At 42.2% G+C, this 15,190-nt stretch overlaps 1 protein-coding gene across 1 annotated transcript in view; it reads right to left on the bottom strand.

The window, feature by feature from the left end:
• alox5a (arachidonate 5-lipoxygenase a) overlaps nt 1-13,671 on the bottom strand; it is a 15,286-nt gene extending 1,615 nt beyond the window's left edge. Inside the window, exons 1-4 of the mRNA XM_073834647.1 lie at nt 13,451-13,671; nt 12,055-12,253; nt 11,879-11,960; nt 71-193 (exon numbers count right to left, since the gene is read on the bottom strand). Of these exons, the coding sequence (XP_073690748.1) occupies nt 71-193; nt 11,879-11,960; nt 12,055-12,253; nt 13,451-13,600 (554 nt within the window). The 5' untranslated portion in view covers nt 13,601-13,671. The remainder of the gene's footprint in view (nt 1-70; nt 194-11,878; nt 11,961-12,054; nt 12,254-13,450) is intronic.
• Between the last annotated feature and the right edge of the window lie 1,519 nt (nt 13,672-15,190).

Here is a 15,190-nt window from a genome sequence, read left to right as displayed (position 1 = left end):
TGACTGCACAGAGCAGTGAATGCTATTCAAGAATGCAATATGAAAAGTAATTAAACAAAATGAATCTTACGCTTTGCTGTAGTTGAGCACAAAGTCCACTCCTTTCTCGCTGTCGAACTGAATGTCCCGTGGAAGCTCACTGTGGGTTTTGGCATCTATACTCATAGGAAAGCCAGGGTGCCATTCCTTCCATCTTTAACATCAAGCACAGCATCATGTTTTCAAATCCAGTCTGTATTATATCAGCACCAAATCATTTATTGCCATCATTACGCAATAAATAAAAGTTTCCGCATTTGAAAAAAGGATTTCCTGGGCAGTGTGGTTAGACATGTGGTAGTGATGGTATGACAAGATCCCAGATTCAGTCCTTTATAGTTATTCGTCAGATTCCTGTTTCTATAATTAGTCTTTCCTATTTATTCACCTTCATTTCATTCCAAAACTTTGCATGTTTCTTTCTTCTGTTGAGCACAAAAAAGATGAATGTGAGTAACCAAGCTTAGCTATTGACTTCCATAGAATGAAACAAAGATACTACGGAAGTCAACAGTTTGGTTACCAGCAGTCTTCAAAATATCTTCATTTGTGTTCAGAAACTCATACAGAAAGAACCACAAAGAGGTTTGGAACAACATGAGGTTGAGTAAATAATAACATCACTTTCATTTTTGGGTGAACTGTCTGTTAAAGACAGGTAGCTTAACCTAAATGAATGGTCTTTTTAAACTCTCATTAGAATAGCTCACCCCCTCCCCGAAATAAACTTCTGTCATCATTTATACACCCTCATATGGTTCTTTTACAATACCTAAATATCTAAACAAATATTTACTCTTTCTGCAGAAAGTCATACAGGTTTGTAAGGACATGAGTGAATGATGATGAAATCTGTGTAACCCCACTCACTAGTCATTTTGAAAAAAGAAAAAGAAAAAATAGTCACGTTTTTACTCTGTTTACGGTATGTGACGTTAGAAAATTATGGTTTAGCAGCAACCAATCATTAACCGAAAAGCCTTATTAAATATTCATGAGCTTGGCAGAGTCAGAAACTTTGGTGCTGTGTATTTTGTTTCAGAGTTTGAGGGAGAATGAAAAAAATATCAAAAATTTTAATTCTGTGTTCATTTACCCTCCTGTCAACATTATGTGTTATGTGTTATAATTAGTGTTTCCTATTTATTCACCTTCACCTTTCTTTCTTCTGTTGAGCACAAAAAAAGATTAATGTGGGTAACCAAACAGTTGACGGTAGCCATTGACTTCCACAGAATGGAACAAAAATTCAATGGAAGTCAAATGTTTGGTTACCAACAGTCTTCATAATATCTTCCTTTGTGTTCAGAATAGAAACTCAAACAGGTTTGGAACAACTTCAGGTTGAATAAAAAATAAAATCATTTTAATTTTGAGGTTAACTATAGCTTAAAGACTAGCTTAGGTTAGCTCACCCCAAAAATTAAACTTCTGTCATTATTTACACACCCTCATATCTTTCTTTAAAATACCTAAATATCTAAATAGGCTACATTTAAATATGCTAAATATTTACTCTTGTGTTCTACAGAAAAATTAAAGTCATACAGGTTTGTAAGGACATGAATGAATGAAGATGAAATCTGCGTAACCCCACTCACTAGTCATTTTGAAAAAATGTAATGTTTTTTCTCCTGGTTTACGTTATGCGGTGTAAGAAAATGACGGTTTAGCCACAACCAATCATTAACTGAACAGCGCTTGCCTTATTAGATATTCATGAGCTTGGCAGAGTCACAGAAACTTTGACACAGTGTATTTTTGTTTCAGAGTTTGAGGGAGAATCAAAACATCAAAAATGTTGATTTTGTCATCCTTTACTCACTTTATGTGTTTCTTTCTTTTGTTGAGGACAAAAAAAGATGTATTTGGGTAAGCAAAGAGTTGACTTCCACAGAATGGAACAAAAATACAATGGAAGTCAAATGTTTGGTTACCAACAGTCTTCATAATATCTTCATTTGTGTTCAGAATAGAAACCCGTACAGAAAGAACCTCAAGCAGGTTTGGAAAAACATGAGGTTGAGTATATGATAAGACCATTTTCATTTTTAGCTTAACTATTCCTTTAAGACTTTTCAAGTAAATGTTCTCTTACGAGAGGTCTCTCGTACTGCGTAAGTATCTTACGCTAGGGGAAAATCCTTTTCTGCGAGATATTGAAGCCAAAAATTATCCTTAATTTTGAAATAATGTAAAGCGCGTTGCAGCAGCATACAGACATAGGCGAAACAGCTTGCGCGCCTATTGGCTGCTCTGCGGCAACTGCAGCAGCCTATAGAGCGAGGCCTGGCGCGACGACAGATCCAATGGGGGCATTTCGCGCCCACTGCGTCGCTTCCCGCCTAAAAAGGCGTGGTCTAGGCCTATAAATACCGCTCGCAGGCAGCTATTATCTGATTTTTCATCCTTCAAGCGAAGCACACGCATTGCTGGAGCCAAAGAAGAAGCCGCCGTCGACTGCAAGCATCTCAGCGGGACGAGCCACTGAAGCTGCTGGCCACGCCGTCTTCCGTGCCTTCCTGCTGCGCTTTCCGGCGCCTATATCCTTTCAATCTGAAGTGTGTGTCGCCGCTGCGATACACACTTATCAATAAAAAAGCAAAGCGTCTTTATTAGGGCTGTCCCCGAATAGTCGAAGATTCGATGCATCGATATGCGGAGCCTGATTCGACCACCGATCTCACAGTCGAATCTTCGCGGGTGAAACGAGCATCATACCATTTTGGCAATATGGGGGTGCTCAATGTCTAATTGCACACAGAACTACTGGTTTTGTACGGTTATATTACGTTATATACAGCTTTTGATTATGATAATGCAGTAAAAACAAAAGTGAAAAGAAAGAAGCGTTCAATAAATATTTTTAACGTGTTTGTGAATAAATCTAACCACCCCTGTGACAGATTTAATTTTCACTTGCCCTGATCCATGATGAGATGCGGACCATCTTGACGGCAGGGATTAGGCGGCGATCACACCGAACGCGTTTTTGCAATTGGAGGCGCCTCTTTTGAATGGTTTTCTGTTGGCAGTGAGCGTTCTGCACTCTGTTTATGCGCCCCCCGCGCCTCGCGTTTTTGCAGGAGCGCTCTGAGCGCCTGAAGTTGAAAAAAAAAATCAACTCTGAGCGGAAAAACGCCCAACGTCATTCGCGTTCTTTTCCATTGTCCAATCGAATGAATGGAGAGGCGGGCCTTCTGTTGTGATGGCGAAAGTTTACCGTCGCTTAAAAAGTCCGGAGACTGCAAGAAATGGAGGAGAAACCTTTGGTGTCTATCGTGGGTAACCAGGAGCTGTATTATTTAGGGTTTCTGCTAATATGACAGTTTACTTAACAGCAAAAAACTAAGATTTTAGAGCGTTCGCGCTATAATCCTTTGATTTGACTGACAGGACAGCTGTTTCGGTCGTTGCTTAGCAAAAAAGGCAATGCTGTGCGCCTCGCGTTTTTAGAACTAAAAGACGCGTTCTGTGTTTTTATTTAAACCTAAATAAGTTCGTCTGTCAGTTGGCAGGCAGTTTTTGTTGCTTTATTAAAAGTTGTTGCTGTGTGCAGTGTGTAAAATAAAATAAAAACTGTTTTACCCTCCTGCTGACTATAGTGTTGTGCCCCTCCCAACCCATTCACACACACACACACACACACATAGGCCTAGATGATTCGACTATCGGTCGACTATGAAAATTCATAGTCGGGGACAGCCCTAGTCTTTATAAAGATGCCTTCATGCGGCTCGTGCAGAGCCACACTCAGTGACGGGGACCGCCATGTCGTCTGCGTTTCCTGCCTGGGTGAGGAGCACGCGGTGATCGCGCTCTCTGAGGGCGGCTGCCCTCACTGCGAACCGTTGCCAATAGCGACTCTGAGGACTCGCTTGGCTTTTTTCACTGAGTCTGCTCCCCCGCTCGCCGCGCTCTCGCGCCGTAAGAAGCGCCGTGCCCAGCGGGCCCCGGAACCCCCCCCCCCCCCCCCCCCCAGCCGACAAAGCTCGCCGGTTCGCCCGCCAGCTTCACCGATCTCGTCAGTTCCCGTTTCGGACGTTAAATGGCCGCTGTCTGCCGCCGCTTGCGTCGACGCTGCTGATGAGGAGGCCGTCATGGAGGAGGAGGAGGATTCCTGCTCTATACTGGCGTCATGCAGTGGGGATTGGGAGAGCTCTGCGGACCTCGCTCCCCCTGCCCACGCTCCGTCAGGCACGAGAGCTTCGATTGAGGCAGAATTAATGAGGATCCTCACACAGGCCACGGCGAGCCTGGGCCTCGAGTGGTCCTCACCAGAGCAGCCCGCTCACAACCGGCTGGATGGCTGTTTTCTGCCGAAAGGGGAGCGTGCTTCAAGCGCGTCTAAACCGGCGCCTTTTCTTCCTGAGTTGCACGAAGAACTGGCTAAGTCCTGGAGCGTTCTGCGTGCCGGACTTAAGAAGCGCCACGGACCTCGCCCTCCGCGCTACAAAGTCCGCAGCACAAGCCATAGGACGCAACATGGCCGTGCTTACGGTAACCGAGAGGCTGACGCTTTCTGAAATGGCCGAGTCTGAACGCACCGCGTTCCTCGACGCTCCACTCTCACCCGCTGGCCCGTTTGGATCCTCTGTCAAGGATTTTGCAGAGAGATTCGCAGAGGTACAGAAAGCGTCCCAGGCGATGAGACACTTCCTGCCAAAGCACTCCAGTTCTGCAGCCGGCCGTGGGAAACCGCCTGCGCAGAGCTCACGACCCCAGCCACAGCCCGCTGCCGCCGCTTCGCAACGTCACCGAGTGCAAGGCGCGAGACCGCGTTCCCGCTCTTCAGGCCGCCGTCCCGCTGGGCGTGGCCCGAGGCCCAGAATTGAACTAAAGCCTGAGCCTCCGAAGCTGTCCTAGCAAAGCTAGGAAAACGACGGTGCACGAGTCCCGCTGTCGCCGGACCCCCACCAAAAGTATTCGCTCGTCCAGTTCCAAGAAATGTGACTGTTCCAGTGTTCTATGCAGCCAACAAACCGGCTCTGTCGCCCGTTTGCTTGTACTCAAAAGCCGTTCTCACGGCTACCCAGATAAATCCAAAAAGAGTGTATTTTCTGGTGTCCCGGCCACGGCCGATGGTGTTTCATGTGTAGTAAGCATGCCCACTTCCCAGTGCCCATCTCTACACACAAGCACAGCCTGTCACACAGGTCCCGCGCACATAAAATGGACTCAGATCGATTGCGCTTCACATGTGGTAAACGTGCCCACTTCACAGTGCCCACAGACATCACATTATGCACGTCCCAAGGTTTCTGTAAAAACGAAACCAAAGTGCATTCCCTATATGCAGGCGAACGTTGTTTGTAGTGTGTTAAATGTGCCTGTTGCCACACAACCACATCCACACACAGACATAATAGTTCCCGCTATCAGCGCCCGCGCCCCGAATGTCACGAGCACGTCTCTTGTGCCACAGCACACCGAAACCACTCCGTTACTCAACGAACGGACCGCGCTTCGTATTCAACCTCTAGCTATTCATGCAAACGCATGGGAAAAGCTTCCAGGGGTTTCGAAATGGGTGCTGGGCATTATAAAAGGAGGCTATTCGCTACAGTTTCACCGACGCCCGCGCCGCTATACAGCGCGCGTCGAGACCACGATGCAGACAGAAGCAGCACACCTGCTTCGAGCCGAAGTGGCGAAACTATTGAGCAAAGGGGTCATAGAGCCCCTTTCTCAAGCTCAGAGCGAAGGAGGGCTGTACAGCAGATATTTCCTGGTACCGAAAAAAGACGGTGGTCTCAGACCCATACTAGATCTAAGGCAACTGAACAAAGCGCTGGTGAAGCATCGGTTCAGGATGCTCACGACCAGAAAAATCCTCGCGCAAGTTCGCCAAGGAGACTGGTTCGTGTCAGTGGATCTGAAAGACGCGTATTTTCAAATACAGATAGCGTCTCGTCACAGGCGGTTTTTGAGATTCGCCTTCGAGGGCCAGGCATATCAGTACACAGTCCTGCCGTTCGGTTTGTCCCAGGCACCCCGTACATTTACGAAGTGCATAGACGCAGCGCTCGTTCCTCTCAGACTGAAAGGCGTGCGCATACTGAACTATTTGGACGATTGGCTGATTCTAGCGCAATCTCGCTCAGTGCTCGTGGAGCACATGACCATGTTACTCGATCACCTCGAGAATTTGGGTCTCAGGGTCAATTGGGCGAAGAGCTCTCTGTCTCCCAGTCAGAAGACTTCCTTCCTGGGCACAGAATTGGACTCGCTGTCAATGATAGCGCGGCTATCACCACAGCGCGCGGCAGACATTCTGCGCACAGCGGGCTCGTTCCGCTGCGGCGCGTCCGTCCCGCTCAAGAAATTTCAGAAAATGCTGGGTCTCATGGCCTCAGCGTCATCAGTTCTCCAGCTGGGTCTGCTCCGCATGCGCCCACTGCAGTTCTGGTTGAAAGCGCGCGTTCCGTGTCAAGCATGGGCGTCCGGTCGGCTTCGTCTCACGGTCAATCAGAAATGTGTCACAGCCCTGAAACCGTGGAAAGTAGTCGACTGGTACCAGTCAGGTGTAAGCCTGGGGACTTCCTCTTGAATAAAAGTGGTGTCTATGGACGCGTCCACCTCGGGATGGGGGGGGCTCTGCTCGAGGGCAGACCGTCTTTTGGCCAGTGGTCAGAACGGGAAAAGCTCCTGCATATCGACTGCCTCGAAATGCTGGAAGTACAGAACGCGCTGACGCGCTTCTGTCCCCAAATAAAGGAAAACCATGTACTAGTCCGCTCGGACAACATGTCAGTGGTGTCCTACATAAATCGCCAGGGCGGTCTCAGGTCCAAAAACCTATACAGGCTTGCAGAACGCCTCCTGGTATGGGCTCAGCGCAACCTGCGCTCGCTGAAAGCAGCGCATGTGCCGGGGCTCCTAAACATAGGGCCAGACAGACTGTCCAGGAACAACGTTCCAGCAGGCGAATGGTCTCTACACCCACAGACAGTACAACTACTGTGGAAGAAATTCGGCAGAGCGGAAGTAGACCTGTTCGCGTCTCAGAACAACGCTCACTGTCTGGAATTTTTCTCCAAAAGCAGGGGCGCGCTGGCCCACGAATGGCCCCGCCGTCATCTCTATGCTTTTCCCCCCGTCTCTCTCCTACCTCAGGTGATAGAGAGAGTCAGGGAAAAAGGATGTTCAATACTGCTGATAGCGCCGTTTTGGGAAAACCAGCCCTGGTTCCCAGCGTTGATGCAGCTGACGAGCACTGCCCCGTGGCCGATACCAGTGAGGAGAGACCTTCTCTCTCAGGCCAGCGGCTCGATTTGGCATCCTCACCCAGAGCTGTGGTCCCTTCATGTCTGGGCCACCAGCGAATATATGATGAACTCCCTAAAGGAGTATTAAACACGATCATGCAGGCTAGAGCCCCTTCTACGAGACGGCTCCATTCCTCAAAATGGTCTGTGTTTTCGGGCTGGTGCGCAGCCCGTGGCTCGTCACCCACTGACTGTGGTGTGACGGAGGTGCTTTCCTTTCTACAAGAGTCTATGTGGCGGCCATAACAGAGTTTTCGAGGACAACGCTAGGTCAGTCAATAGGAAGGAACGATTTAGTTATTCGCTTCCTGAGGGGAGCTAGAAGACTGAATCCCCCCAGACCTCCCTCAGTCCCCGTATGGGACCTTTCTGTGGTACAAGAGGCCATGAATGGTGGACCATTCGAACCTCTGCAGACGATTGATCTGAAATACCTGTCTCTTAAGACTGTGTTTCTGTTGGCTCTCGCTTCAGTGAAGCGCATAGGGGACTTGCACGCGCTCTCCATGGGCGCGACGTGCATGGAGTTTGGACCTAATGACTCTAAAGTCATACTCAAACCCAAACATGGTTACGTTCCAAAATCCCTCAACACACCGTTTAGGGCACAGGTCATCGCTCTGTCAGCCCTACCGGTCACTGATGAGGAAATGGACGCGAGCCTCTTATGCCCAGTCAGAGCATTACGAGCTTACGTGTCTCGCTCATCTGCTTTTAGGCAGACAGAACAGCTTTTTGTTTCGTTTTATTTGCGTCCCAAGGGACTGGCCACGTCGAAACAGAGCCTATCCAGATGGATAGTTGATGCTATTGCGCTGGCATATGCTTCCAAGGGCATGCAGTGCCCTCTGGGTGTCAGAGCACATTCCACGAGGGGCGTGGCCTCATCGTGGGCTTGGTCGAGTGGGATTGCCTTGCAAGATATTTGTACGGCGGCGGGCTGGGCCTCTTCGTCTACATTTATAAGGTTTTACAACCTGGAGGTTCCCGCCTTACAGGCCAGACTGCTGTCAGTCTAGATAATCAGTGTTGTCTGACCTGATGCTATCAGCTCGGAATGCTGCGTCTACTGAGCATAGCTCTAGGGTCGACAGTGAAAGTAGTAGCACAAGATGTGCCTGGGCAAACTGTGTAAAGACCCATATTTCCACATCAGCTCAGGCCGTAACCCCGCCCTGTATGTACGTTAAACTTAGCGTCTGAGTGACGCTGCACTATGTGGAAGAGTGCGGCGTTGCCCCTCCCTCTTCCCCAGACTCCCTGTGAGTTCTCTAGGTGATTATGAACTATATGAACCCCGGGCTTTCGCCCTTGGGTCTTTGGTGTCAGATCTCAGCATGCACGGCGTTTTTTTAAACTCTCATTAGAATAGCTCAAAAATGTCTGTCATCATTTGCATTCGTTCAAAATACCTAATTATCTAAATCTGAATATGTAAAATATTTAGGCTACTCTTTTGTTTTCTACAGAAAAACGAAAGCCATACAGGTTTGTAAGAACATTAGTAAATGATGACAAACTTTTCACTTGAGGGGGAAATCTGTGTAACCAAAGACTATAGAATAAAGAGCCTTAACGGGACTTTGGTGTAACCCCACTTGTCATTTTGAAAAAAAAGAAAAAAAAACAATGTAGTCCGTGTTTACGGTATCCAACAATGACTGATTGCAGAACAGCAGAACCATACGTCACAGCAGTCACACGGCAGCAGCAGGCTCAGCCGGTTGTGGGCGGAGTCTCCTGCTGCGGCCCAATCAGGTCCCAATTCGCAAACTATGCGTTTTAAATAGTATTCGCAAATAGAATTAGTATGTCCCAAATCGTATTATATTTAAAAAGTATTCCAAAGATTTCCGGGTGGTCTACTACTTAACTTCAGAATACGACATACGGATCAATGCACCCACAACACGTTACGCGGTGAACGAAGATTCGATTAGAACTACAAACACACATAAAAAGTGTAAAAAAAAAAAAAACTACAAACATGGCGGATATGCGCGATCAACGGACGGGTGGAGAAAGGGGTTTGAGTTATAAATAATCAATGTGTTACCTGATAAAAAAAAAAAAAATATATATATATATATATAATTATTTTCACACACTTTCGTTCTGAGTTGGAGACTCCGCCCACTACCGGCTGAGCCTGCTGCTTTTTTACAGTCTATGGCTGTGACGTATGGTTCTGCTGTTCTGCAATCGGCCCTATCTCACGGTATGCGACGTTAGAAAATGACGATTTATCAACAACCAATCATTAACTGAATAGCGCTTGCCTAATTAAATATTCATGAGCTCGGAGAGTCTCAAACTTTGACTCGGTGTATTTTGTTTCAGAGTTTGAGGGAGAATTAAAACGTCCAACATTGACGGGAAAAGCGTTAATTGTTGCAATAAGAGCGATTTACTCTTACAGTTATGAAAAGACTAGTGTATTCAGGAAGACTGGATGGTACGGTCGGTATGTAAACTCAGTTGAGGGACATAAGCTACACAAGACGTTATTTAAACAAGCCACATTTTGAGCGTTCTTCCAAACATGATAGTGTGATCCTGCAGATATGCAACTGGTAACCCAGGATTTACAAAGGTACAATACAAAGTCCGAATAAGTTATTTATTAAACCAAAAAGAGTAAACAGTATGGGCCATTCTACAGAATTGGTGCAAACTGCTGTCCCACCTCCAAAAAAAAAAAAAAAAAAAAAACAGTAGGCTACGCAGTTAAAAAGCATTTAGGTATTTAAATATTAAATGATTACTAAGATAATTTTATTATCAATTGAAATAAAAAATAAAATATCAGTAAGCTTAATATATAAAATCATCATTTAGTAGGTACTTTAAATTAGGAGGTGGCTTTGCCGAATCTTAACCTCTAAATGTCAAATTATGAAAACATTACAATAATTTTTGCATTTTATTAGATTGTTGTTTTTTTAAGATATTGTCTGGTAAATTTAAAAGATATCGTTTAGATTTTTTTTAACAAAGTGAAGTTCAAAAAATATATGTTTGTTTTTCTTTGTAAATTATTAAACTTTAATGTGTCCCGCATTTTCAGGTCACTACCGAAACAGCGTATATTTTAGTTTATTGACTGATTTTAACTACACCCCTACATTTATGATCAGGAAATATTTATGTGTCACTCTGGTGAGTAAATAGGCCCCATTATTTTGAGATACAGTAAATGTGTACAAAAGTATGAAAACAAGGCTGGTTGGCTGGTCTTAGCTGGTTTAGGCTGAAAGTAACTGGTTTTGGCTGGTTTCCCAACCTGACCAGCTAAAACCAGGCTGGTTGACCAACTAAAACCAGCCAACTAGCCTAGTCTGGTTTTAGCTGTTTTTTTTTTTGTTTTTTTTGTTTTTTTCACCAGGGATGTCACTACCAAACTGATTTTCTTTTTTCTATAATTAAGTGCACTTTTTTGGGAGTTACTGCGTATAGTGACATCTTTGTTTTTTTGGGTGTTATCCCATAAAATTGTCACTACTGAAATAGTCACAACCGAAAACCCTGATGAAAAAAAGCCTAGACTGGTTGGCTGATTTTTGCTTGTCAACCAGCCTGGTTTTAGCTGGTCACAGCTGTTCAGCAGACTGGTTTTAAAGGGGTTTTAGCCACTTTTCCAGCCTGGCCATGTTGGGAAAAGACCAGCTAAAACTAGCTACTTCCAGCTAAGACCAGCCAACCAGCCTACGCTGGTTTTAGCTGTTTTTTTCAGCAGGTACATGTCATCATTGTTTCAGTAGTGACAGAAATGAACACGCAATCCTTTATTTGGGGGAAATAAACAAACTTTTAGTACAGTTGTGCACATTTGTAGTATTTTAGTATGTTTTAGTAATGTGTCACACCCAAAACATTACTGTCACTACCAAATATGTGTTGTCACGACTGAAACATGGGATGTTTTGTCAAAAGTAAAGTTATACTTAATTATCAACTAGGATGTTATGACAGTTTTGGTTCAATGTATATTCAAACTAATGAATCCTTAACATTGAAATCAAATTATTGCCTTGTACAAAGAAAAAATAGATTCAAAATATGACAAATCTCTTAAATCACAATTGAAATATTGTTAAAATTGTCATTGTTATTGATTTACCTCTAAAAAACTTTTTAATAAAATAGAAAAAATATGTATTTACAAGAAAGATGTAAGCAAAATCTTAATAGGGTCAGTATAACCCTTCTTATTAAATTATATATTACTGTGTTTCAGTAGTGACAAATTTGAAGGGAGAAAAAATATTCCAAAACCTTCTAAAAAAAAAAGAGAATTAACTTTAACTTTAACTATCACTATAAACTTGTACCCTGCATATTGTACAATTTGCACATATATAAAATGTGTGAGAAAAAACAACTCTGACTCTGTAGAAAGACCCATATGAATCATCAAAGTATAACTGTCTGTGAGAAAAGCGAAAAATTAATGGTTTGTTATCTTACGATGAAATCACACACTTAACCACATGTGCATATGATGAAAGCACTTTTTCCTGGAGACCCTATTTGCTACAGTGTTTAACCTCTTTCTGAAAGTTGCATCAAACCTGTATGTCTTCTGTCTCTGTTCTAGTTCTTTGCGCCTGTGCTGTTTCGCCACTCCGGTCTTGTCATGCTGTGGCAATCGAGCTGAAACAAACACAGCAAGCATCGGAAACCTTATGTTAAGGTAAAGCCTAGACATCTATTACAAGAAGAAATGTACAAGCCAATTAGAACATACCCCTGCCGTCTCTGAGGATCACCTCTTTGTCGTCAGCTAACCAGCGAAAGCAGGGAAACTCAACGTAATCTCCATAGGGCGTCTTCACCGTGATGTATTTGCAGTACCAGTCATCGTGCATCCAGTATTTCTTCTTTTCGATTTTCACCAGCTCGATTTCACCCAGGTCTTCTCCCACATTAACGTCATATGAGTCCACCTTGAATTACAGCTTATGGTTAGATGTTATTGAAACACAGTAGCTCAAGAAAAAAACACATTTAACAGTCTTCCTGTGAGTAATCATTGATTTGATCTTTTATCTTATGTCTGACACTTGGTGATTAGACTCCCTCAGGGATGCACTGTATGACTAGTTTGAATATTCTAAACAAGTTTGCGGTTTGATTTCAATTTTGATCAAAGACACTGCTTATAAAGTGCATACTGAAAACTGATGAAATGCATTTCACAAAGGAAATTGATTTCACAAATAATAGAATCGGCAAGTGACATCGAATTAAATAGGAATTTAAATATAAAAAGACTGAAATTTTCTTATAAAACGTGCTAAATAACCCTTTTTTGACTTTGAGACTTAAACTTAACTTTGAAAAAATATTTTCAAAGTGTTTAAGTGTACTGCATATAACTTATAAGTCTTTATACGACACATGCAAGAGATTGTTTGACTTTTGGTTGAAGCCTTAAAGCCCTGATCATCGAATACTGGACAAATCATACCCAAAATGTAATTTGTGACCCTGGACCACAAAACAAAAATACATTGTATGGGTCAAAATGATTGATTTTCCATAGGATATTAAGTAAAGATGATGTTCCATGAAGACATTTTGTACATTTCCTACCGTAATGTATCAAAACTTAACTTTTGATTAATAATATGCACTGCTAAGAACTTCATTTCAAAAAAATTTGAAGGTGATTTTTTTCAATATTTAGATTTTTTTGCATCCTCAGGTTGTACATTTTCAAATAGTTGTATCTCAACCAAATATCGTCCTTTTCTTACAAACCATACATCAATAGAGAGCTTTTATTAAAATCTTTTCCGGTATAAATTTAACAAAAATTGACCCTTATGATTGGTTCTGTGGTCCAGGGTCACATATTGCATTTTTAAAACAGCATCCTTTCCACTTTTAAATTATTCAGCATTTTCTTCATTCCTGTGGTTAATATAGCCTATGTTTTTGAGTCAAATTAATCAACAGCCATAATAATTGCAATTTTAATTTATAATTTCATACATGCAATATAATTCTTTACATTATTTGCATAATATGTTCAATATATTTCAGATACAGTGGATTGAACTCTTCAAAAGGAGTTTAAAAGTCTAATACAGTGTAAGTTGCAATCATAGGCAATGCCTCTTTTAGGCAAGGTCTCTTACCGCTCCTCTCTCAAAGTCATTATAGAGGGGTTTATCCAGGAGGGTCCTCTCACTGCATCTCTCAGACCCCACCAGGGTCAGATAAATGTAGTCATCCGTCCCAGCAAACCACTGAGTGCCTGTGGCGACAGTCACTGTGTAGTTAGGCATTTTCGTCAAGCTGGAGATCAGCTCTGCGACTAAACTCGAATGGACTTTTCAATAGTTGCACGCAGACTGCATTTCCTCTTCTCTCTCCCCCTCTCCCGTTCTCTCTCTAACTGACTCGCTCAAGCCACAAACTTCACACGTAGAGTACGCGGAAATTCATAGATGTGCTTTTGATTAGCATTGCGGTAGGCTTTACCCTAGTTACTCGTTTTAAGAAGTGTATCATGCAGTTTATTTATGAAATCAAATTCTGTCTATACAGTAAATCATGTCTATACACTTCACAATACAGGAACCAGTTTTAAGATGCTCTGCTTGGCATGGTTATCAGATATTGTAGTTCTCGTTTATCTTCAAGGCTTGCCTTAAGAAAAGTTGTACTTGGAGTGAGCGGTTGCTTCACAGTTGTGTTTTTTTAAGTTTTGAGAGTTTGCAATGGTCTTGATAGTTTTGCAAGGCTTTGTGGTATTTGCTCTGTGGTGCACCAGCTCACAGTCAGCTAATAAATACAAACAGAAACTACCATTAAAAGAGGTTTATATTATTTTAATATTTTTAATTGTATTTTTTAATCTTTTATGCTCACCAAGGCAATTATTTAATCATAAAGTAATATAATAATTCATTTACAATATAAATCTAATTAGAAAAATTTAATGTTTTCTATTTTAATATATTTTAAAATGTAATTTATTACTGTGATGCAAAGCTGAATTTTCAGCATTATTACTCCAGTCTTCAGTGTCACATGATTCTCACATGATTCAAATATGCGGTTTTGCTGCTTGACTAATATTTATTTTCTTATTAATGAAAACAGTTGACCTGCTTTTGTGGAAAGTGATACATTTTTTAGTATTCTTTGATAAAGTGTCATTTAATTTAAATAAATAAATATGGGCCATTCTACAGAATTGGTCCAAAGTCAAAGTTAAAAACATCTTGGAAAAAAATGTCTTTTTCCAAAAGAAAATTTGTATGCAAATTGTATAATATCCAAGATACACATTTCTAGTAATTATAGAGTAAATTCTCATGTTTTTTTTTTTTTTTTCAGAAAGTTTTGGAATATTTGTCCTCTCCTCAAATTTGTCACTACCGAAACACAGTAATAATAATTAAATAATCAGGTTTTTATTGGCCTATTAAGGTTTTGCTTACATCTAGATTGCAAATTTATATTTTTGCTATTTAATTGCTATTTTTTTTAAAGGAGTAAATCAAAAACAGTTACATTTTTAACAAGATTTCAAGTGTAATAAATGAGATTTGTTGTATTTTGAATCCAATTCAAAGGCAAAAAGTTGATCATATTGATTTCCAAGTTAAGGATTCATTAGTTTGAATATACATTGAACCAAAAACTATCATAAAATCTTAGTTGATCATTTAGTATACTTTATTTTTAACAAAACATCCTATGTTTCGGTAGTGACTGCACATTTTTGGTAGTGACAGTAATGTTTTTGGTAGCCGTGTTGCCAAGTCTGCGGTTTTCCTGCGATACTTAGCCCATGAAATCCGAATTTTACCAGAATAACCCTGGTATTTTTTTTGGTAAGCTATCATTTCATTTAAACAAATAAACGA

This window comes from Garra rufa, chromosome 2, assembly GCF_049309525.1.
Source record: "Garra rufa chromosome 2, GarRuf1.0, whole genome shotgun sequence".
Taxonomy (NCBI): Eukaryota; Metazoa; Chordata; class Actinopteri; order Cypriniformes; family Cyprinidae; genus Garra; species Garra rufa.
Note: the sequence above shows the minus strand (reverse complement) of the source record. Positions and strands in the feature narration are given on the sequence as shown.